We start from the raw sequence: 26,894 nt of genomic DNA, 5'->3' as shown, positions 1-26,894 counted from the left end.
AGACTGAGCACCAACAGCAAGAGATGAAAAGCAGCTGGGATTTGCTATTACAGTTTTCCCATTTACAGCACTCTGATTTTTCTTCTCTATTTAAATACATATATTGAAAAAATGGGGTCAGTTTGGTCCTTTCTCAATTCTGTATGCTTGAGATGCAGTGACGGGGTTCTAGCTGTGCACGGATTTGGGGTTGAACAGTTTATTGAGCAACATTGCAAAGATGAATGCTGTTACAGAAGTGCTTACGCTAAGCTGAATTCCTTTGGCAGGTGCACATGTAGGTGCATTTCAGGCTGCCCCTTCAGGATACCAAGGATGAAGGCTTGCTCTGCTCTGTCCCATGAAGCAGCAGAGGCTTTTGGGATTCTATGGTGGTTTGTTCATGTCATGTCCTTTGAGCATTTTGCCTTCAGAAGGAAAGCTCTGAATTACAGAGATCAATCTCCTCGTATCTGAACTGTATTCTGTTTAGCTCTGAAGCAAAAGTGCAATTCAGTGCTGCAATCTAAGAGGACAGGACAGCCATTGTGGTTTCCCTGTGTGAGCGATGCGTTCTGGCAGGGCTGGGGCTGTCATATGGGGCTGTGTGGACGAGGCAGGGCCTGCCACAAATGAAGGGAGCAGTTGGCTCCGAGTGCTGTGAGGAGACATCAGTTCCTACCCTCAGCTCAGCAAGTGGAAATGCATTGCAGAGGAGCTCTTTGTCCTCAATTTTACTTGTTTGACAACTCCAAGAGCTGGGTTTGGTTCATATCCCAGCTAGGGGGAACTGTGGGGGATGTTCTTGTCTCTTTTGGTTGCATCAGTGTTTATGCCTGTGCTGGTTGAACACGTGTGCATTTGTAATGGCAATTGCAATCTGTGTCTGTTTACTTGGGAAAGCTGAGAGCCGCTTGGGGCAGAAGTTTCATGCAGTGTGATCCTCTGCAGGCTGCAGAGCTGCTTTAAGTGCTACAGAAAAGGGACTGAACGTGGTCACATCCCACCACTTAGCAGTTTTTTGACTCATTACATTTAAGAATGAAGTACTGTTTACCTGAGCAGCTGGGCCAAGCAGGAGCTATTTCAGCTTTGTAGAGAAGAGCTGCTGTACTTGGCAGCTTGCTTTTTTTTTTTCCTGGCTGCAAGATCAGCAAGAGCCTTAACAGTGCATCCAGTTTTCTCTCAAGGAAATGTCAATATTTTTACTCTTAAGAAACTTTTGTAGCTAGCCTTAAAGATTGCACATACAGTAGAATGAAGAGAATCCCTTTGGATGTCACAGTTGGAAGTCAAGACTTGACAACAAAGTTATGCTGCATTTAGCAGCTTTCTAAATTGTATCAGTGTGTGAGAGTGCCACTGAAAAAGGATGACACCTCCATAGTGGTTTGTTTTGCTGTGGCCCTTTGTGAGGCACATTGTGGGATGGGAAAGCTGAGGTTGTGAGAACTTCGGACTTTGTCCTTAATGGCAGAGCTGCTGGCTCTTAACCCAGCTGCTTGCTAAGCAAGCATAAGGCAAAAAAGGAAATCATTCATATTTGCATGTTTTGTTCATCTGTTTGATGGAACATAACACAATTGACAAAACACTAAACGAGCAATAAGATAGGAAACATCCATCTTCTGATTGTAGTGGGTGCAGATTTGCATTTGAAGCATGGCATAGGTCAGTGCCCTGTAGGCTTCTCCACTTCCTTAGCCGTGGAGGAGGGTACCCTGTGAGCCTCCAGAGCTGCCCACTGCACACAGGCTGGGATGCACTCCTTAAACATAATTGCAAACTGATGCTTTTGCATGCTGCAGAGCAAGCTTGCAGTCATGAGCTGAGGCTCTGACAGATGATGGAGGCCGACTTTCTTCCTGTCTAATGGTGCGTTTTTAACCAATTTGTGGTTTTTAAGAGTACTGTGTTTATTTTAAACTCTGGTTTTCCTTTATAAAAGACCCCACCAGGGATATTAGCTGTTAAGGATGGCCTGTCTGCAGCGCTTTGTCTCTTAGCTCTTGGCACCAATCTATCTCTTGAAAGTGGTACGTGCAGCTGCCAGCAAAGCAGTTATGTTTCCATTTTGGCTGCAGCTCCAGTTCAATCAGTGCTGCTTCTCTTTCTCTGCTTTCTAAATAACGTTTCTCCTTTCTATCTGCTTTCCTGGAGTTTTGGTCAGCTGCATCTTTGACTTATAGTGGGGCTCTCTGACCTGTTTAATTACTCCAGTGCTGATGGCAGCTGTAACCTGGCTGATTTTTTTGGTACGTTTTTCAGAGCTTCTTGCTTTGGGACCTACAAAATTTTTGCTCTCTGGCAATTAGTTTTAAACAAAACCTTGCTTCTGTTCTTTGATCACTTGAAAAAAATATCTGCTGTTTGCTTCAGTGTTATGCCCAAGGAATGGGATGCAAGAAAACCGAGCTCTATATCTGTCTAAGCTGCTGTCAGTGTAGCAGACCTCAGGCAAGTCGTTGTGAAAGGGCTTTTTTGATTTGGTTTGGTTTACTGACCTCAGGGAAGTCATATTCCAAGCTTTTCTGTTTGTGCTGTTCTGTGTGGTGCTCGCTTGCTTTGATGAAATAGTGTTTCTTCTCTGTGGGTCTGTGCCCAGTAGATAATAGCATGTTGTGGGCACAGAGAAAAGGCAGTTTTGTATTTCAGTGTGTTCAGAGTCCTCTTAATGATCAGCAGGTATCTGGGGGTTCACTCGCTGCCTTGCTACCTGTGGGATGCAGGTAACATTTTGGTTCCTGTTGCATTGCAGTTGGTCTTATTAGTGGCTTCAGAGCATTTCCTTTGTGGCTGTGTGTCTGTGTTGGTTCTTCCTTTAATTTTCTGACGTGCAGACAAGCTGTTCCCCCATGCCCTCCCCTTCACCCCCTGTGTCTCTGTGACCCTTTGCTCTGATGGTGTAATTTTATTCAGGAGGTGATTGTTACCAAATTGTTTGAATTATACCATGTTGGGAGAGCAGGGAATTTCATTCACATGTTGAGAGTTGTAAATCCTGCTTCAGGTTCGCTCTCTGCCAGCCTGCCATTTAGAGATAGGCTTGCTTATGGGAGGAAGATGGGGTGGTTAAGATTTCAAGTGCCATTCACGTGATGTGTGTGCTCTTAGCGTGCCCTCACTTCTCTGTGCCTGTACAAAACCAGCTGCCACCAAAGCCTGAGCCAGGTCTGTGCTGCTGCCTGCCTGCTGCAGGCAAAGCTTCTCTTCTGAGTGCTGGAGAAGCACCCAGAAAGCTGCACATGTCTGGTTGTGGTCAGTTCCCCAATAGGTCAGAGCAAGTGTAATGATGCTGCTGTCATTCCGACCAGATCTTGGGCAGCCATGCATTCCTGCGTGTTCCTGATGTTTCTATCTGTAATTGGAATCAGAGAGCACAAGGAAGTGCAATACTTAAGGGAGGAGAGCTGCACTGATTTCCATCGAAATACCTTTTTTTTTTTTCCCCTGCTGTTTGCAATTAATGGATAATTAGTGCTGAAAGAGATTGATTTCATTTGTGGAATAAGGCTATGAAGCATTCACCAGATAAATAGAGGAGCTCCTGTTGAGGGGCAGCACTGGGAGCAATGAGTTGAGCATCCCTGCCTGGGTTGGAGGGGAACCTGGCGGTGTGTGAGCTGAGGAGCCTCAGGCTACTGCTGGGTGAATGCTTTCATTCAGAAGTAAAGCAGCTTCATGTTGCCTTAGCACAAACTTCCTTTACATTTTAAAGTTCATCATTTTCCTAAGGTTGTAATAATAGTGCTGGAAGGTGTGAAATCACCCAAGACAATCTGGTAGATGGTGTTGAGCTCGGATAAAGCCACCTACAGCACCAGCTCAGGACGGATTTGATCAGTCTTGTTTTCTGTTTTGACTGAATTTCTAAAGCCGTTTTCCAGTGTGACTCATATTAAAAAGTGAAAAAAAAAAAAAGGAAAAGGCTTTAGGGTCAAGCTGGAATAACACAGAGAGCCCGAGAGCAGACAGCTGTAAAAGTCACCACACGGCCGAGTTGAACCCTTCTGGTGGGTGCTGGCTCTTTCCCAGCTATTCAATACGTGGTGTTCCCTTTCTGCAGGGTCAAACTGCAGTGACTTTTGCCATGCTCTTTCATCTCATTCTCTGCTCTCAGTCTCCACGTGGACGGGTGAGGTTCATGGGAGCGTCCGTGTGATTTCTCTCAGGAACAGAGCAATTGAACCAGAAGAGAAAGGTCTGCTCCTGCCTTAACATAAATAAATTGTAGGTGCTGCAGAGAAAACAGGCTCAGGCCGTGGGACAGGAAGGCTGTGCGTGCTGGAGCTCAGTGTATCACCCTGTCTGCCTGGAAGATGCATTGATAGACAAAAGGGAAGGGTGTGTGGGCAGACTTAAACACTTTCAGCTGGAAACAGTCCTTTACTTTCCCTTGCACAGTAGGGACAGCATATCTGTAAATGTATCATAAAACTTGGGTGTATCAGGTTTTTAAGTGAATCATATCACAGGTGTGGAAGAGAGGAAATGCTGTGCCCTTCAATGCTGGGACAGGGGAGCAGGGAGCATCACCAGCTGGGCTGTTTGATAAGCATGGAAACTTCTCTTGGCTGCATGTCATCCTCCTTGGGCTGTTTGAGCAGCAAAGCTATAAGTGCTGCTTGTGGAGCTGTGCTTCAGAATCTTTGTCCCTCTGTATCCTGCGAGGTGCAGCCCGTGTAGCCTTTTCCCATCTGTGATCTGTGATCTCAGAGTGGTGGTTTTACTAATGGAAGGTTCCAATCTCTGGCTCCATGGAATTTAAATCATCAGTTGGGTAATTTCGAATCATTTTTCTAGCATGACACTTTTTGCTTTGATTATGGGAGAAAATCAGGAGCTCTGTGCAATATTATGAAGTCTCGCCAGTCTTTCATGATGCATTTAGTCCTACACAGCCTGAAAGAGCAGGAGAGAATGGAAGATCAGACTGTAATAAGGGAAGAAATGAACCAAAATTTTCCATTTTGTGAGAAATTCCGTAACTGTCATTGTGAACGTTTCTGTATAATGAAATTCCAGAAGAAACCTTTGGTTTTGTTGGAGAGGTTTTGTGTGTTTCTATGTCAAAGTCAGCAGTCAGTTTTTTTCCCTTTAAACATAGTGATGGCTCCTTTTTTGGCATTACTGACATCTTCATTTGGGACTTGATTTTTTGTCTTTGTGAAATGTGTCATACCCAGTTTGTAACTGAAAGCCTGAATTCAGGAAATCACTTGTCTGTGTGCTTAGCTTCACCCCTATCCTTGCATCCTATTGGAGTTAATGGGATATCACATGCTTGTCTGCATCTGGGCCATCAGTAAGCCTTGCAACTGCAACTGGAAATTAGATGGTGGGCATCCATTGGTTTGAATATGGAAATAAAATAGGAAGGAGCCATTTCTGCTTCTTGGATGCTCTCTGCTCGAGACATCAGCAGTGCTTAGCTTTGCTGTGAAACACTTAGCTGCAAACATGAGGTTGGCAACACAGAGCTGAATTAACAGTTGCTTTCTTGATTCTGCTGTGTTATTAACCTTCTATATTAAAAAAAGAGACCTTCCTGAAACTTGAGAATTTTCAGGAAATGGGAGCAAGATCTACAATTTTCGCATTGGAGGGCTGTGGGGAAGCACTGAGCATGGACCAGTTCTGTTCTGGATTGCTGCATTGGTTCCTTCCTGTACAGTAATTGCATCCCTTATAAATATGGCCATCTTATTTTTGCTTAAACGCGTATAATTCAGGCTCCAAATCTGCACAAACTTTGTTTTGCTCAACTGTTAGAACAGTTCAGAGCTTTTCTATGTACACTTTTTAATTTATTTATGATGAGCTTTAAGCTGTGGGTCACTGGGAAATATATTTAGGATGCTGGGTAACTTTTTGCTGGGTAGAAATGTGTGGTTTTCCTTCCTGAAACCGTGTTCCCTCCCAGCACACCATAGGCACCGTCCTTTTGGGTGGGATGGAAGGAGTCCCATTCCTGTGAGACTCTTGTGACCCTCATGCACGAGAGCCTGAAGTCGAGGCTGTGTTGGGCGCTGGGCTGCAGCAGTTCTGTCTCCCCACATGCAGCTCCCCTGCCTGCAGGCTGCAGCTTGCACGGTGAGCTCAGCTGTTGCTTAGCAGCTGCGGGGCTGCTGCAGCTGGAAGGAAAAGGAGCAGGGGTTCTGGGTTACCTTCCTGCACCAGGCTCACACTGCGACAGGGGTTGTGCAGCACGAGAGGAACCTGTGGGAGAGAAAAAGGGCCAGGAGCTCTGCTGCTGGAGGTAAGCTGTCCCTGCTGGTTACTCAGCATCTCGTCACTGCCAGCAGCTTTGCTCTGTGTTGGGCAGGGGATGGATGCATCTTGTGGCACATGAGCAGAGCACTGGCAGTGCAGGCTGCTCTGCATGCCCTGCCCCACTGCCTGACCCCCTGTCCTGTCCTCTGCATTCATGGATGACAGCAAGGCTGCGTTTCCACAGTCCAACATTTACCATCAAAATGTTGTGAATTACAGAATTATTTGATAAATAGGTCTGGTTTTTTTTTCGTGGGCAGCATAGGAGGTTGTGCTGAGATGTCTGGGTAGGGCAGAAGCAAAGAGTAGATTGCAGGGATTTCTCAGTCTGCTATTTGCTACACTGGTGCCCAAACCACGCTCAGCTGAAGGTCATGCTGGCGACTTATCAACAGAGCAAAAGCACTTACTTGCAAAAAAAAGATGGCAGAACTTGCAGTCCTGTTTTGGGTTGGTTTTTGTTGTTTTTTTTTTTCCTATAGACTAAAAGTAAAGTGACTTATAGAAATTAGGAGGAGTTTGTGTTGTATAGCTACTCCCTCTGAAAGCTTGTGAAATAGAAATCACTTCTTATAGTATTGAAAGCAGAGTTTATGGGTATAGGACACAATCCGGGGTTACATCAATTTGGAGGAAAATAGCCATTGCACTGGATTAAGGGCTCTGTGTTTACAATTTCTCTACAAGCTTTGGCTGTTAGTAGAAAAGCAATGCTTTTGGTTGGTGTTTGTGGAACTTGGAGCGCATGGATCCTCTGTCTGACATCTTCAGTGCTGTGCTGCAGGGCTGGGCTGTTGGCTCTGCTGCTGCCCTCGTCCTTTCCACGGCTGTGAAGCCTCTATGGGAAACCTGACAGGGATATCTTCTTTTTCAATGTGGCCACACCGTTGTTTCTGGAAAAGAAAGATTGAAGAAGCGCTTGGAATAGAAAGAGGGGAGGTTTGTGGATGTCCATGGCCACTGATTCAGAGTCCATGTCTGTAAAACAGAAATAGCATCATCTTCTGGGCTGCACTGGAGGATTAACAATTCGTAAAGAGCTCTGACCCGCAAACTGCTGCATTATTGTGGGTTTTTTTTATTGATCACAATAGGCCATGAAGCATTTAGAAATAGTCATTAGATATTAAAAGCTTTGCAGGGTAAATCATGCTGCGCCGCCATGGCCCTTTTCTTGTCCCCTCGAGCAGTGTGCATCTTGTCAATGGTTTTAATTGGGGAAATGATATGCACTCAGGAGTGAATTTTCACATAGTGTTGTTATTCTTCATAGATTTTTTTCCCCTTAAAGTCAGCTGAAGATTTGCCTGAGGCACCTACAGAAATGTTGCAAGCCCCAGTGCTGCCTTCAGATCCTCGTTTGCATGTTCTTCACCCGGTGCAGGATCTGGTATCAAGCTGTTTATACAACCATTTTGTAATTTACGTTTGTGCAAAGACACCTTGTTCACAAAAATGCTACAAAAACCCGTCAGATGGGGCCGTTAACAGCTTTGCTGGGTCCCACAACCTCTGGGCCACGTGCAGACCCACTGGTGTGTAATTAGAAGAGCACTCACAATGCAAATTAACACACGTAAATATCGCTAAGGCACTTCCAGCTCTTCCAAATGCTTTGCAAAGCGGGATCTCCAGAGCTGTCTGCTACTTCTGCCAGGATCATTACTCTCCTCATCCCAGCAGCCCTGGTGGGTCTGTAACCGCATGGGGCCGTTCTCTCTGTGCAGGGGAAGAGTTGGATCGTGAAGCGCAGCTACGAGGATTTCCGTGTTCTCGACAAGCATCTCCACCTCTGCATTTATGATCGGCGTTTCTCCCAGCTCGCAGAGCTGCCCCGCTCCGACGTGCTGAGGGACAGCCCAGAGGTAAGTTACCAGCTCAGGGAATGAGAGCAGGGCATCATTTCCAGCCTTTAATTTCAATGGCTTTAAAGGGAAACGGCTGGTGAGTTCTAACCTATCAATGTGCAGCTGTGGGGAGCATCCAGAAGGAGGCTGTGCTGTCAGTGCCTCAACCACGATGCTGGTTTGCCTTGGGAAGCTTCCCCAGTGCCATGGATATTTGCTGACTTAACACAGTCAACGTTCCTAGGGGGTGATGCTGCTCTGCAGCCACAGCACTGAAATGCTGGATTGTATTTATAGCCTCAGGATCACTGATCACTTATCTTTTTAAGTACATTTGCATTAGTGTCACATTTAAATTGTCTTTAAAGCGTGAGCAAGAGGTTTTTCATTTGTTGTCACACAGACGTCGCGTGCTGAGAATTGGAATCCTTCAGCTTCTCTGCTGTGGATAACTGGGGGATTCATCCACGTCCGAAATAATTTGCTGGGAAGTAGCAGGTGCATCTTGACTGCATCATTTTGAAAGACAAGGAGAGAGACACAATGCAGTGTGTGGCCACAGAGGGTTATTTGAGCCAGCAGAGCATGACAAAACCGCCTCTGTTGGGCTGCAGTCTGGCTGTGGGAAGAGCCTGTATCCCAGTTACAGGCAGGGCCCGTTGCTTCATTTCACAGGTCACTTGTCTCTGGGCCCTGTGCTTGTGTGTTTGCCCCCTACCATCAAGCACGGCCATGGACCGACCCTGACATGCTCTGTCAGAAGGGGAATGTTGCCTGTCTGAAATGGGAGATGAGAAAATTGAAGCCGTTCTGAGCGTTCAAAGCAGAATCTATCCAGGATCTGTAAATCAGTGTCTGTGTTCTTTCGGTGCCAACTGGGTGAGGATTGATTGCTTTAGAACTGCACACAATGGTTGAAATCAGTCTCCTGCTGCAGACTATGGGGCATCTGCCATTCGGTACAGAGGGTCAATAATGCTCTTCTATTGCTCAGCAGATAATGTGATTTATTGGTTGCTTTGATTTCATGCAAGTTCTTTCTGAAGAGAATTTAAAGTTACTAGTCTCTTAAATTGAACAGAAGCAGCAATACTCAGGATAATGAATTCCTGCATTTTTAAAAAATTAATTATATTGTAATCACTCCTTCCTCTTAAATCTTCATTTGTGCAGCTAATCAAATGCATTCAGTGTGTACTTTATGCCGTGAGGCTGAAGGTCTGCATCCTGTCTGTGAGCACAGAGGATGCTGAGCAGCTCTTCTGCTTTGTGGAATGTCGTCCTGCAGCAGTGTGGTGTCCCGTGCTCATTTCTGTTTGGAATTGACCACGTTTGAACAGATGTTTGAGGAGAACTATTTCAAACAGTCCTACAAACTCTGCGCTGTAATTCTGCTTCATAACACTGGCAGGGAAGCTTTGGGAAGACCTCACTGGCTTCTCTTTTATGAGATCAGTGATTTGTGCACGTGTGAAATTCATGATGAGAGGAGGGCTGTAAATTCAGGGTATTTTTCCAGGAGAAATTACTAAAAATCTACTTATCTTATATCAAAATCCCATTGCCTTCATAGGGAGCTGCAGCTTTAGACACTTTTTTTCCATGTAGTCACTGCAATCCTGAGTACAGTGTGCTCTACTCCTAATGGCAGATTTCTTTGTGAAAGTGAGTATTATTCCTGTAACACTGGCCTATGCCAACAGGTAATTAATGGTAATTCTGAAGGAGTCTCTCAAAGCTGTACTGTGATAACTCTATGTGTTTCTTTTCTATTGCAGCTTGTCACCCACACGCTGATGGCTTACCTGTCCCGTCTCTCGGCCATCGCATGCAATAAGATCAACTGTGGGCCTGCCCTGACATGGATGGAGGTACAGAATGAAGCTCTGGTTGTTCTTTGTTCCCTGACTTTAGCCAGCAGAGTGAGCCGCAGGTGTGCTCTCCTGCCTTTCAAGAGAGAGATAAACCTTCCAGATCTATCACTGAAAAGCAGTCCTAAAAGCTTAATTTCCCCACTACAGGTGTCTGGATGGCCACGAAAGGTGTAGTACAAAAAGAATCAGATCAGGCATTATAAACATGCAAAGGATTTGTCCTATCCTGCTCGGGTTTTATAACCCAAAGGTGTCGTTCTCGTTTTCTCAAAGTAAAGGAAGGTGGCACTTTTGATGAACCAAGGGTGGTGTCAGCCAACCACCATCTCAGTCCTGTCCACGAGGTCTCCAAGGAATGGGTTACAGGAAATGGACAGCTTGCATTCCTTTTGGGGCTGTCTCATTTCTGCTGTTTCTCCTCTTTCTTTCCCCCTTGCTATAGCTGCAGAAACAATAAATATGATCTGCTCCCGTTTGCCGTCACTGTTGGTTGAACTGCTCAGCAGAGCTTGCTTTGTGCTTGCAGTGGCACTGTTTGCATCTTGTGAATTGCAGCTGTAACTTTGGTTTCCCTCTTAACAGCCTTCTACCATCTTAAACAATCAACATTCTTGGGCCAAGAGTGCAGGAGAGAATGGGGCTCAGGGGGCAGTGCCACCTGTGTGCATCAGTGCCATTGCTGATCAGTCTGGGTGGGGGTGTATGTGTCTGCATTGCCTGCTGATACTCCTTGCACACCAGGAACAGAAACAACTGGGATTAGACTTGCAATTCGTTATTAAATGCTCATGATAAGGGCCCAGTGCATTTCCTGCAGCTTTCCCTGCAGATGTGCTCCTCTCCATGAAATCCTCTGGGATGAAACAAATCTTGGAAACCTCAGCATGAAGGGAGGAAAATTAGAGATAAAACTGAAACTGTGATAGCTTTTAGAGCAACCCAGTAGAAGTAAAGATGGCAGCAAATGCCACTGGAATTGCTGCAGTGCAGTTTAAATTCCCTAGAATAACCTTTTCAATTAACTGAGATTCTTTCCAAATTTCACGTGAGCACAAAAACCTGGGAATTTTGATAGCAGCAGGGGATGCAGCCGTGCTTTCTGAAAATAACAAGAAATAAAAGGGTGGGTGAAAACTGGAAGTGTCACGAGTTTCCAATTGACATCATTTCCCCTTATTCTGCACTTCTTGAGCATTCGTTCCTTTGCAAGGAATTTTTGTGGTCATTCTTGTATTGTCATTTTAAACGCTGAAGAGAAAAACAATACAACCAAGTGTTAAAGGGAGGTGTAAGCATCTACTGTCTTGCTACTGTTTGTACACAGAGATGCACAGATACAGTGTTTTTGTCCTTAAATGGATGGAGGGGATGTACGACCTTCTGAAATGCACTCCATGAATTGCTCTTCCCCTTTCTTTCTGTTTACTCTGCTCTGTGATGCCTCTCCGTGCTGCTCTGCTCTGGGGGGCCCCAAGCTGTGCTGTCTCTGTGAATCAGCTTGAAATCTCAGCCATGTATGAGCACCAATAAAATGCTTCCTCGCCTGTCCTCAGCTGCCTCACAGCCGCCTGCGTTCTTTGTTTCAGATTGATAACAAGGGGAACCACCTGCTGGTCCATGAGGAGTCATCTATTAACATTCCAGCTATTGCTGCTGCCCATGTTATTAAGAGATACATTGCCCAGGCACCGGATGAGCTCTCCTTTGAGGTAAGTAGTTAAAAGCAGTGGCATTCCTTGTTGTCAAGTACAGTGCAATGTGTGAACGCATCAGGAATACACTCAGACACCTTTGGAATCATAGAATGGCCTGGGTTGAAAAGGACTGCAATGATCATCTAGTTTGAACTCCCTGCTATGTGCAGGGTCACAACCAGCAGCCCAGGCTGCCCAAAGCCACATCCAGCCTGGCCTTCAATGCCTGCAGGGATGGGGCATCCACAGCCTCCTTGGGCAACCTGCAGTGTTTGATGAGGTGAAGCTTAGAAGATTCGGTTCAATATTAGACTTGCAGTGGGTTGGATACAGTGAGGAGTTGAGTCATCTATAAAATATAGCTTTACTTGGCATTTGTATCTTTTGATTACTGCCAAGTATTCTAGCCTGGTCTCTGAGTAGCAGCAGAACCTGCACTCAACAGTGTGCATTAAATCCATTCAGGACATGTGTGTACATGGATACAAGCCAAATGAATTATTCATAGGCCAGTTCTATTTAGCCTATATTCCTATTCTAAAGTTTTTAAAAACTTCTCCTCCCATGAAAAGTGAAGAACCAGATCGTCAAAAATTTGGTACTGAGGAGACAGGCAATAATCCATAGCTGTTCTGGAAATCGTGCTTGATGCAGAGCAGGAGCTGCTTGGAGGCAAAGCCCAGAGGAGTGGGCCATGCAATCTTTGGGTTCCTGGCTCTTCTATCCCAAAGCAGTGTGTTTTGCTCTGTGTACCGTGGCATTATCAATGGAGCATTCACTGTGTCATGCAAAAAAGCGTGAAGGAAAACAGTTACTGCCCAAAGGAGCTTTTTTGTGATCGCATTTCTCAGCAGGAAGTAAAAATAGTAGTGAGAGTCTATTGCTGCCAGGGCTTTGTTCGTATTCAGAATCAAGGCCATCGTTCCTGCATGCCAAAGAACGGAGCTAATCAGAAAGACATGTGGGTCTGTCATCTTCCAGTTCGGATGCATGCAGTGCATGATGCAGGTACTTTGTTGGTATCTCTATTAATATAAGCATTGGGATTGCAGTTCTACTTCCAGCTTCAGTTTTACAAAGGCAAATGCCTTCAGAGCTGCGTTGGTGCAATTGCTCACAATTTTCACAGTTTTTGCAGCACAGATGAATGCTGCCCTTTGAACTGTGCTTTCCTCCTGGCTGTGCTGATGTTGCCAATCTCTTGCAGGTGGGAGACATTGTGTCTGTTATTGATATGCCACCAAAGGAGTTGACCACCTGGTGGAGGGGCAAGCACGGATTTCAGGTAGGCACAAGCTTCAGCCTTGATAGCACACCTTAAATAAAGTCAGAAGTCCCAGCTTAGAGCTGCTCTGCCTGCACAGGATTATAAGCATAAGCACTTCCCCTGTGTTGGTGTAAGAAGACTTTGTTTTCCTTTTGCTCTAGGCTTGGGCTAGAGCTGAAATATGGCCTTTGTAGAAATTGTCTCCTCACCAACTGTGCAGAGCAGGGACAGCTGTGACTCTGATGCTGCTGGCCTGATGTTAGGGGAGCTTTTACTGAGCCCTGTCTGAGACAGCTGACAGTTACTCAGGTTATACCATTCTTTCCACTATCTAAAACTAGCTCAGGCAGGATGGAAAGGGCTCAGACAAAGGCAGCTGGTCAGACTGCCACTGACTTGGATGAGCCAACTAGTGTGTGCTTTCATGCCTCCATTTATTAGAAAGCATTAACATTGCTGCTCTCTGTAAATGCCAGCAGAGAGATTTGGACTCAGTTTGCAACTTATCTGTGACTTAGGTACCAAAACTTCTGAGTTGAAATGGTGCTTTCCTTCCACAGAGTTGTTATTCTATTCAGTGGAACTGCTTATTAAGAATAATTAAAAGAAAAAGCCTTAATTTGCAGAACAAAGTCCCAAAGCTGCTGAAAGGGGGGGAACTGACTTTGTCTCCTCACACTGCAGGAGTTTCAGCTCCTTCCAAGCAGGAAGGAACATTTGTTCTGTTGCCTCTCTGTGTAGGTGGGATTTTGAGTTCCTGCTGGGGGGGGTCAGAACTGACCACACTTGTATGTTTGGGCCTAGAAAGCCCTCTTGATGTACTGAGATGGACTTTTCAGTGCCAGACTGAGTCGTGGTTCTGCTGTCATTAATACCAGGGCTGCGTGCAGTTGGATCCCATCTGAATGGGATGTTACATCCAGAGCTGTGTTCCTGTCTCATTAGAGAGCACCTGAGATAGATACAGCTTTTGGTGTCTTTATATCTGGCATGGGTGTTCTGATAATATCTCACTAAGATGTCCAAGCTGCTCTGACTTAATGATTAGTGAAGTGCTCTAGTACTGCTTGCAGTGATCAGACTACGCTGTATTTAACTCTTGAGTGAATTGGTAAGAGAAAACAGAAATCCACTGTGATGTGTGTATGAGCCAATATGCACCAAGAGAATTCAGAAGGATGGGGGATATTTCTCTGGTGTTGATGCACCTGGCCTAGGGATGTATTGCAGTTCAGTGCCATCAATTAATGCTTTAAAAACGGGGACGTAGGGGAAGGATTTTGTTCTGTAATATACAAAAGAACTGATAAAACTGTGCGACTTTTACAGAGTTGATTCCAGGTAAACAATTCTGCTCCCATTTAGGAGCAACAGCCATTGTAAAAATGATCACAATCTGCTGAGCCAGTCATTTTAATTGATAAAATAAATCAACAAAGTCCGTCTTGCCAGATCGCTGAGATTCTGACATCATCTGTGCTGCAGGGAGCAAAGACTTGCTTGTAATGTCATGCAGCCTGTGAAATGCACACCAGTGCATGGCTGGTGGTGTGGAGCTCCTCAGGTGAGGCTCTGAGCACTGTCTCCTGTTATCTCTAAGCAGGCTGTCAATAGCACAGGTGGCTGTGCTTCTGGCAGGGGTGGCACAAGGAGGAGATGTAGGACGACCTGTGGTTGGTGGGTTCCAGTTTTTGGAATATCCTGTAGCAGTCTGGTCTGTGATGGAAGTATTTGGGAAGCATTTCAGGTGGTGGCCTTTGCATGGCAGATTCACACTGCAGGATGGAAAATGTGTAACAGAAAGCTGCAGGAGTGCAGCTCAGTGGGAGTGCAGTCATCTGCAAGGAGCCATGGGCCATCATACGCAGCATCTTTCAGATTTGTCTTACCTCCATCTTGGTGTTTTCTTTTCTCTATTTTGATGATGCATATTTTTAACGGAAAGCACATTAACAGGACGTGAGTCTGGATGGATAATGTGGGTAAAATCACCTCATGTGTGGGGGAGGCACACACCAGAAGAAGACGATCTGAGTGGAATCCCAGGCAATGAGAGGTCCTTCCAGGAGCGTTGGAGCTGGCTGCCAGAGCTGTCCTTCCCTCAGAATATAAGAAGGCTCTTATTGCTTTATTTGCACACCGTTTGGTGTGCTCCCAGATCCCTCATCCTGACCTGGAAAGCTTTGACCATCGATGAACTTTTTGCCTACAGGTGTCCGGAGAAACCAGACCTGGCAGGGTGCAAATATGCTCCATTTGAAGCACAGCTTTGATTCAGTATGAAGGGTGGTTTGTGCTTTGCCAGCCCAAATGACTCCTTGGGAATTTGTCCTTCTGTTTCCTGTTGCAGTTGCAGGCACCTTTCCCCCAGTATCTGATCTAAGGACTGCATTGCAAAGTACTTAATCCTGCACGGAACAAAACAACCCGTTTGGCTCTTTTATCATTTTCCCTGGTTAAAGTACAATCATTTTTAAGATGTTTTTCCTCTAGCTTTTTTCTTTTCAAATGTCCTCAGTGAGTCACTGCTTTCATTGTAAGATTGTTACCTAAATTACGGCCACCTCCACTGTAACAGCCTCCCAGCCCTCTTTGTTCTCTTCTTCTTTTCCTTCATGCTTTGTCTTTTCAATCAGTGTCAGATAGCTGAATCATCAGAGACAGGACCTCTTCTGATGCACAACTGCCTTTTGATGTTCTTAATAATTCTGTCTTTGGGGTATGGCTTCATTAGTTGCATTACTGCACAGCAGGAAGCTGCCCAGCTGCTGAAGGTGGCACGAAATGATGCACAAGAATGTGTGCAACCAGCAGTAGATCGTGTGCTTTTGGAACCCTTTATGATTTACAACTAACAGAAAAAAAAACTGAATTAAATTTAATCTGTGCTTTAGCCTCTGTCAAGACCAAAATGCAGTCAAAGTGTCTCAAACAGTATTTTATTTGACATTTATGTTGCTGATACGTTCCCATTCATTGGGATCTCCTCCTCCACCACTGACAGTGGTTACTGTTATTTTGTCTTTCCCATAAAACCTCTGGCATCTTCCAGCTTTAGCAAAGTCTGTGCAAAGAAATGATGTGGAAGCTGCTGTAGAAATGTGTGCACACAGCAGCAGTGTGTTTTCCTCCCTTGGTTCAGGCGTGAGTGATTTTTTAACCTTCACATGACCTTGTATTTATCTAAATATATGTTATCCTTGCTATTAATTTTCGTACGTTGCCAAATCCTTTAATCCTGGCCCCAGCACCAACAGCGCCTTGCTACATCTGCTGAGATTAACTCTTGGACTTAACTCATGTATTTATACAAAATCATGGAGAACTTTCCATGCAGGGAGAAGCAGCATCATTTAAGTGGGTGGGAATGAGGCAGAAGTCATAGGTGATGACCCTGCAGATGATCTCCTGAGGATCATTAAGAAATGTCAGGATAAATAAGTCAAAAAAATGCAAGCTGTCAGCTCTGTTAGCAGGAAGTTAATGTCAGAGAGTTTGCAAGTGCTGAGAGAAGCCAGAATTCTTTCCCTTAGCATTGTTCATTACAATTGTTGGTTCTGAACATGGCAAAAAAATGGGGTGTAGAAGCAAGAGTCATGTTATATTTGGGAGGGCTTTAGAGATATCTCAGGGCAGTGACACAGCCATCCCAGCCACGTTTCATTTCAAAAGCCATGGTTGGCATTTTGTATTGCACTGAGAAACAGGAAAGACATCACACTACATCTCAATTCTTCCTAACCTAAAAATTGTCCCTTGCATCTCTTGCATGGGAAATTTCTTAGAGAGACTCTTAGCTGTAGAGCAGTGATTTAAAATACACATGATGAAATTTGTTTAAATAGCAGAACTTCTTGCATATTTGCCAATCAGCATTTTTCTCCACATCTCCAGGGAGAACTAGGAACAGTCTCCCAGGCTGAGCTCTTCACCTGGGCACAGCATGCATGGCGCTGCTGCTGGTTGACTGGGAGCTTACTGGTGAAAATCACTGCAGAGTAAGAAAGAGTTCCTTTCTGCCTGGGGACAGGAGGGAGTTGAACAAGATGGCTCAATGGGGAGAGCCCTCTGCCAGGCTCCTTCCATGCGTTGTTGCAGCACTGGAGCAAAGCGTGGCTGCAGGGCTGAGATGATGCTTTCAGTTCACATGGGGCAGGAGATGCTGCTGCTGGCTGAGCTCCTACCTCCAGCCAGCACTCTTCTGTGCTGTGCTATGATCCAAAGAGAAAAAAGGCTGGAGAGAAGGACAGAGGTGTTGCTGCCCAGGAGCGATGTGAGACCTGGAGTCCTGCTGCTGTTAGAGGTTGTTCTGCTGCACCGTGCTGCTCCTTCTAGAAATAGCTGGGTTTATTTCTAGTCAAATTACTCTTTTGTTATTTGCAGAATAACTCATTTTACTCCGTGGAGATGTTACTAAACCTCTTCTCAATTCTAAGGTGGAATTCATTCTAACCAAAAACCACATCTAAGCTGTCTAACAAGATGCTTAAATGTACTTGATTTGAATGCTTCAGGAATATCAATTACCCACCTTCATCAGGTTGTGCACACGCAATTAGGACACTCAGAAACACTTTGTATAAAGCACTTTCTCCCTATTTTACTATAGAACAACATGCATTTTTCTGCAATGGCACTACACAGACATGTAAAAATATTTACCGCAGTTTTGTAAAGGAATACAGTGTCAAAGTGCTGGTGAATATACTGTTGTGAGAGTGGAAAAAGATCAGGTGTTGGTGAGATTTGAGTGCAGATGAATGAGATGCTAAGAGCTGAACAACCTGCTTCATCATTAGATTTCATTGCACACACAGGGAGCTCAGCTGAAGTCTTTCCCTTCAGTTCCCCTTTGGTGTAGGGCTCTAAGGCATACTGTCCTCTCCCTGCCCCATGCACAGAAGTTGACCATCTCTGTCCTGTGTACAAGCATAGAGAACAGAACAATTATTTGGTTTGTGGACTTTCTGACTGCAGCGTTTTGAAGAATGATGGCTCTTATACAGTCTGGTTTGTGTTGGATGAGGTTGTGGGGCATCAGGAAAGCACATCCCAAAGAAAATGTTATGTGGTTGTGGGTTGAACACTTCAGATCTTAGAAACACTGCATTCAGTACTCTGCCTCTCTTTTTGTTCTTGCCACAGGTTGGATTTTTCCCTAGTGAGTGTGTTGAACTAATTAACGACAAAGTTCCTCAGTCTGTCACCAATTCGGTGCCAAAGCCAGGTATGTATGTTGCATTTTAAGGTGCAGTGAAGTGAAATGGAGTCTTTTCTCATGTCTTCCATGTTTAACATCTCCTTTGTACACCCTATGTCACACTCCGTGTTGATCATCCTTTATGCGTTCCATTGCTGCTCTTTCTCTGTGTTGACCATCTGCAGGTTCTTCCTCTCTCAATGGTACCCACTGCTAAATATCTTACAATGTTTTGTATGGTAGTAGCAGTGTTGATCTCTTGCATGGTCTGAAAGACTTTGGGCACGTGAGAACATAAGATTCCTGCAGCAATCCATGCAGCTTCCCAGCTCTTGGTGTTTTACATTCGTGTTTGTGGTTTTCTATAAGGAACACACCGGTGGTCCAAAAATGCTTCTGCTGATTTAGATGGAATAGATTAATCAGGTTTTGCAAGCTGCTTTCTCTTTGGAGTGTGTTGGAGGGAATCAGCTAGAACAGAATTGGGATCCTCATTGCCTCTGTTCTGGGTATACAGCTCCATCCACTCCTACCACCCTTTGGTTCTGTGTCAAGTACAGGCAAACCAACAGCAGGCTCTGCTGATGGAAGGGAAAATAAGTAGGAGCTGTAAGCTGCCCTCCTCCTGTTGTCCTAGTGCACGTTGGAAGTGGTTACAGGTATAGGTGCTGGGATGTCCATAGAATTTACTGGTGCTGAAGCTTTTGTTTTACTCCTCCAGTTTCTTATGCACAAGTGTTTGTGTGTGTGTTTATCTTCTGTATGATGAGAAGCAGTTTGAAATTGCTGATCTGTCCCAAAACGCAGGCATGTTGAGCTGGAGAGCTGCTTAACGAGGGTTCATCTGTTTTCTTTATTTTAATGATGGTCTTATCTTACGAGATTGCTGGTTAGATATGCTGCAAACGGATGCAATTGCAAAGTCTGATTTTTACTGCAGGAAATGCATTTTATCAGGTCTTGTGTTAGGACTTGGGAGCTTTCAGGTTCAATGGTAAGAAGTCGTGAGCACCCTAAATTATCAACCTGCTGCATTCATCTGCATTCTCCAGTTCAGGGAAATCAGTTTGGCAGCTTTTGTTATTCATGGGAGCGTGCAAATGTATTTGCTGGGATCAGTGTCAGAGATCACTGGCAGTTGGAGGCAGTGCAGCAGGTGGTCATTCCCTAAGGGCAGTACCTCCTTCTGTTGGATGCTGAGCTCCATGCACTGTGCTCAGCCCCTGCTCTGTGCTCTGCCAGCTGCAGCATGGTGGATGAGGAAGCCTTTATGTACAGGCTGAGCTGATAGAAACAATCATAAGCGAGTGTTTATTGTTAAATATGGCTCAGGCAATTAAACGTCATGAACTGCTAGTGAGTAGATTCTTGCTATGCTTTAATGAGAGATAATGAAGTAGCATGGATTAATAAATTCTCTTTGGCTTTAACAACACGCTGGGGGGTGGATTTCCTCTGTCAGTCCAGGGAAATGTTTGCTACAAAGTTATAACAAAAGCCTGAATCCTATTAAAGGTAATATGATGAGATATTGCCAAGCCACGAGGCTGTCCCTGCTGCCCTTCCCTGGCAGTCATTCCAGGCGTGCAATTAAAGGCAGAAGCAGCACAGTGAGAAGGCTTCACATGCCCGGACTGCTAGAGCAAATGTTGCAGCTGTTTCTGTAATCCTCCCCTGCCCTTCCTTTGCACACAGAATCAGTGTTACTGTATCACTGCAGCGTTGCACTCCCTGTTTTCTTTCCACCTTGGATGTCAGCGCACTGTGTGATGGAAGCAGATGGCTCCAACTCTCCCTTGGTTGCTGCAGAAGTTGGGACTGGAGGCAGCTGGAAGGAGTTTGGAGCAGTCCTCCTCCCGTGGTTAAGCACATTGAATGTTGTGTTGCAGAACTGGAGGACTTGAGGGAAAAAATGATGTGTGAGGGACAGAAGGGGTGAGAACATCAGGGAGGAGGAGAGAGTTTCAGTTTGCTGCTCTGGGTTGCCACAGCTGCTGTGTCAGTATGGGCAGGAGGGAGGCACAGGGCAGCAATGAGGTGCTTGAGAAGCATTGCTGCAAAGTGTGCAGCTGGGATATTTTCCATGCACTTTAGTATCCACATAAACTAAATTTCCTCCATTTAGATACATTTTAAACATTAGATGGGCTTTTTCCCTGGAATAGAGACTTTCCTAAAAGGAACCACTTGGAGCTTTTGACCTTCCCTAACACTGTCAGGGTCTTTCATCCAGAATTAATGATAAGTTGTAGATGTGGGGTTGATAAGGCATGCTTATCAGCATCCAAACTTTATTTTCTTTAATCAAAGTTTGGTGTGCAGAGCTTCCAAGACGTGTTATATCTGCAGCATAAAGCTCTTTGCCTTAAAGGACTTCACAAATGTAGGACTGCTTGTGCTGTTTAATTGTCCATAGGTTTGGCTGCATTGAGTAATGTAATGAAAAGCAGATGGAAAGCAAAGAACTTCCTGCCCTGTGTTTTTACTGTTATTTACAGAAAGAGGCTTTGATTTGCAGAAGTGATGAGGGCAACATTTTAATGGAACCATAAAACATTGCAATGGTCTTCAATCCAGTACCAATAATGACAGAAGTTCAAATGGAAACAAAAGGCAGCAAAGGGAGAGGAGCGCTGTGCTGAAGTGCAAACTGCTTCTCGAACAAGTCTTTCCATGGGCTGTGCAAGTCCTAACTGTACTTTTGGGAATTGCCCGTGGGTTGTGGCTGCATTTCCTCTTCTTTTCCATCTCTGCCCAGCTCTGGCTGCCTCTCTGCAGCAGTGTCTGTGTGCTCGTGCTGTCCCTGCTCACTGCTTTGCACACATAGCTCTGCCAGGCAGTGTGTCTCAGCTGTCTGTCTCACCCCATTCTATCTCATAACCGTGGATACGTGTAGTCTGACAGTATTTAAAACCACCAACTGTGCTTCACCTCATCCATGCACTTTGCCCCATGCCTGGAGGTGCTGGCATTGCTGTTGGTCTGTAAGCTTGCTTGCTGGTGGGGAGCATCTTGTTCCCATTGGAGCACAGCTGCAGTTGTCAGTGTGGCAGTTTGAGCTCAAGTGAAGAAATGGGGGGTAAAAAGGTAACTTTTTTCCAAAAAGAGTGTTTTTAAAAACTCAGGGATAGTTCTCACCCATCCTCCATCCTGCTCTGGGCAATGGAGTCAATGGGCTCAACAGCTCTGCCCACGTTTGTGGAGGGATGTTTTTCAAGTTCTTCTCTGATCCATTCATTTAATTCAGATTTAACAGGGAGATGTGCTCTTATTATATGAATTCAAGGGTATGTGAAGGGGTGTTTATTTAAAAGATGGAGAAGAATAAGGTGCAAATAGATGGGACGTGCTGCAGATGGCAGGGCTGAACAGCCATTTGACTCTGGTGAGTGCATAATGTCTTAATTAGTGTTTTTATAAGGAAAATATGGAAAGAAAACGTACCTAATTAGTACCATTCTCGTTAACCTTCAGTAAACAAACTGTTTCAATAAAGCTAAATCAAATGAAAATGTAACTGAGGCAATGCAGGTGCTGTTTGCAGGGTGGAAGCAGACAGCGAGCAAACACACAACGCACTCAGGGCTCCTAAAGCAGTCCATGGTCAGAGGACAGAACACTGCTGTCAGCACTGACAAACCTAAGGACCAATCCTTGAAGAAATCGTGTTTTCTCAGCTCCTATGGAGTGAGAGGACAAAGGTTTGGGGCTGAAAGGTCAGCAGCGCAGTGTGCAGTGTGCTGGTGGTTCCCCTGAGCAGCTGGGAAGGGACCTCAGCAGAGCAGTGCCAGCATCGCATCACTGCTCTGACCTGGGGGGGGATGACATTTCCTGGGCTTTGTGTCTTCTGCATTCCATCCAAACATGAAGCTCACGCCTGGGGCAGCAAGGGCTGAGTCTGCCTTGTGTGCAGTGAGTGATTTTGGGGGGGGGGAAAACCACTGACAAGAAGAAAACGTTGCATCTTAGGCAGTGAATGCAGGGGATGGAATGTAAGATAAAGCAGCTGTCTGCTTTAGCTCTGTGAGAAACGGAGGAAAGCTGAACATGTAAGAAAACCATTTATGTGCACAGCAAATCTACAAATTTGTGAGGTATTTTTAATTATTGCCGCTAATGGATCAGCGTTGTCTGTTTATATAAAGACACGCTACAGCTTCCAGCCCCATTTCTGACTCAACAAAGTGCTTAACCATAAACACATGCTTAGCAGGCACTGCAAGGGCTGCAAACAAAGCAGAGGTTTGGCTGTGCTGCTCAGCAGGGTGGGCCTTGTGCAGAGTTCAGGCATGCCTGGTGTGTTGTTCCTGAGCTGGGACACGCTGGGTGGGGAATTCCTGGATCCCAATGGATTTCCAAAGCCATACGTTGGATTTCCAAAGCCATACGTTTCTTTCTTCCTGGTTTCCCCCTTGTTTCCATCTCTCTGCTCCCTTTCTTCCCCCTGCACACACCAGGCAGTGGCACTGATGCTCTGAAGGATATCCAAGAATCCGAAACAGAGCTCAGTCTGACACGTGCCTTTGTAAAACTTTGGACATAAGGCAGAACACAGCAGGGAAACAAAGCAACTGCTTCTCAGCCTCTTTTTAGGTCCTGCCAGTGCTGATGTGAGGCTCCCAGCAATAGCCTATTGCTGTGCCTGCAAATGTCCTGTTTTGCCATTGAGCTCTCACTTACACGCACAGCTCCTTCTGGGGTGTTGCTGGGATGTCGTAAATCAGTCTTAAAATTGGATATGCAAATACTGTGTGTGTGCCTATCTATATTAAAAAAAGCAATATATATGCGTGCATGTAGAGATGCATATGGCCTTTCCCTGTGTACACACTTCCAGCCCGTTGGCATGGAGATGGGGCTGTGTTACCATGGTAACGGGGATGCAGGGCTCCAGCTGCTGTTCTGCTGGAGAGCACAGGGTGGGCGATGCTGCTTCCTGAGCACTGGAGGAGGAGATGCACTTAGAAACCAACACCATCTCTTAAAGGAGCTCTGCCTGCAGCTCCCAGCCCTGCCAAAGGTGTGCAGGCTGCAGTTGTGTTTAACCCTCTGTGATTCATCCTCCAGCATTGGCCAAACTCAGTTGTGATCTATTCTGTGTATTTTTAAAAGCTCTGTTTTCAATGTGAAAACTGACTGCAGCAGTGTGTTTATATAACACACGTGTGTTTGTACCAGAACTGAAGGCTGGACGTGTGCTGTGGTCATTGCTGAGGCAGCCCTATTCCTGCATCTACCTGCATCCTCAGCAGCCCCACTTCTCTGGGAATTTAGGTGTTTTCTTGGCTCATCTCATCTGACCTCACCTTTTTTGCTGTTTTTCATGACCTTATCACATCACTGATTCTGCACGCAGACATTGCTAAGAAAGACTGCTTCATTTTAGACCATGTTCTGGAGGAAAGAACTTGCTTGAATGAGAGAGAAAAGAAATGTGGTTAAATACTGGAGTTTTATGGCACTGTAAATGCACCCATGGTTGCAGAGAGAGAGCAGAAAACAACTTTTTGTACTTCAACTACCAGTCTTCTTGTGGCTCCTATGTGCAAAGATGCTCCTGATGTCCCAGTGCTGAAATCTACATCTCTTCTTCCATTGCTGTCTTCTAGAGTCACCAAAGGAAGAACTGCTTTTTAATCAGGCTTTAAGGCCTTATTTCACTTCTGTAATGAGTGGTTTGTTGGATGCTTACTTTAAAAGACGAATTTATTTAGCAGTATTTTGCAGGTAGTTTGCATTTTGAGGGCAGCTGCCTGCCTGCTCCTGCAGCATCTCTTCTGCCCCATCTGGGGGAATCAACTGAAACAAAGTCCTTAAAAGTGAATGAATATCAGGTATTTTTTTCTGCAGACTGTGACTGTGAGAACATCCTTTTATCTGTAACTTGGTTTTGAATTCAGCCTCCGGTGGCAAACCTGAAATACTGACCACATAAATGCCATCTATAAACCCCAGGCTAGCTCATAAGCGAGGGATGAGCAAGAATGTTAAGTGTTGCAGATAAATTCCTGGGGACACACAGCATTAGGAAGTCAATGTTTTTTCCTCCTTAATCCTTTAATCCTTGACTGGTGCAGCTGTTTGTGGCAGTGGTAGGAAGCAGAACTCCCACATTTGGGCAGTGTTTGTAGGCACCCACGGATGTGCTTCTTACCCACAGAGTCTGTCTGGAGTCTTTGGTAATGTTTGCAGTTGATGTGGTGTTGGCACGCTGGAAAAAAAGAGATTTTTGTTGGTTTTGTCATGATGGTTATCTGGTGTTTGTGAGTGAACTGATTGAAATTCTCTTCTTCTCTGGATGTGATGGTTTCCCTCCAGGAGAACAGAGGGTTTGGGTGTTACAAAAGGCTCTGCAGTGTGGGGAAAGAGCTGCAGGAGAAGCCTGTGCTATACCAAAAGGGCATCTGCACGTTCTGGGGACCTGAGGTGGGGAGATGGATGCAGTTTGGTTTTGTCTGTTTCATTCACAGCATTTCTCTTTTTTTGCCTTTTTAGCTGAATTTCTAGGTCAGCTCCAAGCCCTGCACGTCCTCTCCTTCCCTCCCAACCCCCACACCAGAGAACCTTTGTCATTGCAGAAACAAGCAGCCGTGTGTGCAAAGCAAGCGCTTTATCTCACGTGAGCGTTGCCTGTGCAGTCACGTGCGTGGTGAGCAGAGGGCTGATTGCTCTGCACCTTGTGGCACAGTGACAGCACAGGTGTGGGACAGCAGTGAATGAGGCCTCTGTGTCCAACCTGGGCCAGATCCACGCTCGTGTTTTTCCTGGCGTAGCCGGTTGTGCTGTAAGGAAGAAAAAGGTAGCAGCCCTGTGCTCAGGGAGCGAGTTCTACACACCCCAGCATGGGGAGAAGGAAGATGCGGATCGATTGATTCTAGTTTTAAATGGGGAGGTTGGTGGCCCTGCATGTGGCAGGGAGGTTGGAGATTCATGATCCTTGAGGTCCCTTCCAACCCTGGCCATTCTGTGGTTCTGTGATTTCTGCACTCCCTCTGTGCCATTTCTTCTGGGTGAGATCACTGCAGGCTCTCTGGGACCCATAGCTGGTAGCTTTGAGCTCCCAATATTCAAGGGGTGGATGTGTGGTGAGCCTGGGCTGTGTTTCTTGGGGTGTCTGAGCTGGAAAAGAAAAGCAATAATGGTGGTGTATGAATCAGTGCACAGTCTGTGTATCCTGTCAGTAACATGAAAGCACTGCGTTAGTGTTTCTCTCATGGAACTGAAGGTATTTGCAGGGGGTGGTGCTGGGGCGGCCGTGCCCAGTGCTCTCTGCTCCTTCTCACTGCTCTCCATGTGTTCCAGTTGGAAGTTCTTGTTATTTTAAAACGAGGCTTTCTCACAAGCTCTGTCAGAGCGGGACTCGGCTCTAGGAATAGTTGGCTTGAGCAAAGCTCTGTGTTTGTGCTAAGAGCTCTGAATTCCTGGCAGAAAGGTGGTCGGTTCTGCTCTCTTTTTCCGTGCATAATTGTGAATCATTCCTGACTAATTGGATGAATGCAGGAGCCAAGTTCTTGAGCCACAACAGAAAGCTCTCCAGGTGGCTTCAGCCCTAGCTGGTGGCTCTGACCTCTCCTGGCAGTGGCACAGGGTCACAGCGATGCTCACATCAAACCTCTGCTTACAAGCTTCTGCTGTGCGCTGTGCCCTGCCATCCCTCCTTCCTCTCTGCTCTCCCTCCCTCCCTCCCCCCAGCAGCGACGTTAAGCTGCAGCACAGCAGAGATCTCAGCATTGCTCTGGCCTTTAGGGTTTGCCCCCCTTCAGCTTGTGTCTATGATTACTCTGGAAGATTCGGCTGATCTGAAGTTTCATCTGCAGGATTTCATTTAAGAACTCGTGTCGGTGTTGTGCTCATTCTTCTTCAGCACTGAATCCTGTAACTGCAGCAGAAAGCTTGCATCAAATTCTTTGACCTGTTCTCATGGGAACTTGCTTTTGCTAAAGGGAAGGTGAGTGAAAGTCCTCTCTTCCCCACTTGTTCTGTGTCATTCTAAACTGCTTTTTTTTTTTTTTATACCTTTGTGAATGAATGTCACAATGCACTCAGATGCATTGGGTCCTACAGTAAAAAAAAAAACAAAGAAGCAGACTCGTTTTGCTGTCAGTTTTGAGCATCTGTATGACTGCTCTGCAGCCCTGTGCGGGCTGATTTTCTGTTCTGAATTGCTGTGTGTGCCTTCTGCCTGTGAATTTTGGATAGCGTTGCTTCTTCTGCATCCGTTTGCTGTTTGTGTTGGGATTGTAGTGATGGTTATCAGTGGGTTTGATAAGAAGAACGTTCCTGGTAGCAGGATGTGGGTTCTGTATGTGCAGTGGCTGTACCTGGGCACACACACAGCCGGATTCCAGCAGTCACGGTTGGCTGCTAAGGAAAAAAGAAATGTGATGTGGTCACAGTCCAAGCAAAATGATCCAGCAATAAATACTGAGTAAGTAGCTGGAGAAAAGCGTTATTAGGAGATATGAGTCAGCAAGCAATTCTGAAAATAACACATTTGAACAGCGAAAGAAGTGTTTCACCTCCTGATGCATGTCTGCATACAGAGAAGCAGATTCCTCTTTAATCTCCTGACCCTGAGGTTGCCCAACTGACCCAGTGAGCCCACGGTTCTGAGATGGATTGATGAAGTGAACTGAGGCACTGGGGGTCAGCGTGGCTCAACAGTGCACGGCATTAATTCCTCAAGCAGATGCAGGTAATGCCATTCAGCGGAGAGCAGCGGGGCTGCGGGGCTCAGCCCTGCCAGGTTTTGTCCCCACT

General features: G+C 45.6%; 1 protein-coding gene across 1 annotated transcript in view; it reads left to right on the top strand.

Moving 5' to 3' along the window:
- ARHGAP32 (Rho GTPase activating protein 32) overlaps positions 1–26,894 on the top strand; it is a 147,266-nt gene that overhangs the window by 82,207 nt on the left and 38,165 nt on the right. The window contains exons 7-11 of the mRNA XM_042882458.1: positions 7,980–8,117; positions 9,878–9,970; positions 11,560–11,682; positions 12,875–12,952; positions 18,080–18,161. Coding sequence (XP_042738392.1) covers positions 7,980–8,117; positions 9,878–9,970; positions 11,560–11,682; positions 12,875–12,952; positions 18,080–18,161 — 514 coding nt within the window. The remainder of the gene's footprint in view (positions 1–7,979; positions 8,118–9,877; positions 9,971–11,559; positions 11,683–12,874; positions 12,953–18,079; positions 18,162–26,894) is intronic.

This window comes from Lagopus leucura, unplaced genomic scaffold, assembly GCF_019238085.1.
Source record: "Lagopus leucura isolate 7727_CA_CO unplaced genomic scaffold, USGS_WTPT01 Super-Scaffold_100034, whole genome shotgun sequence".
Taxonomy (NCBI): domain Eukaryota; kingdom Metazoa; phylum Chordata; class Aves; order Galliformes; family Phasianidae; genus Lagopus; species Lagopus leucura.
The sequence above is the reverse complement of the archived record's forward strand: the minus strand, read 5'-3'. Positions and strand labels throughout refer to the sequence as shown.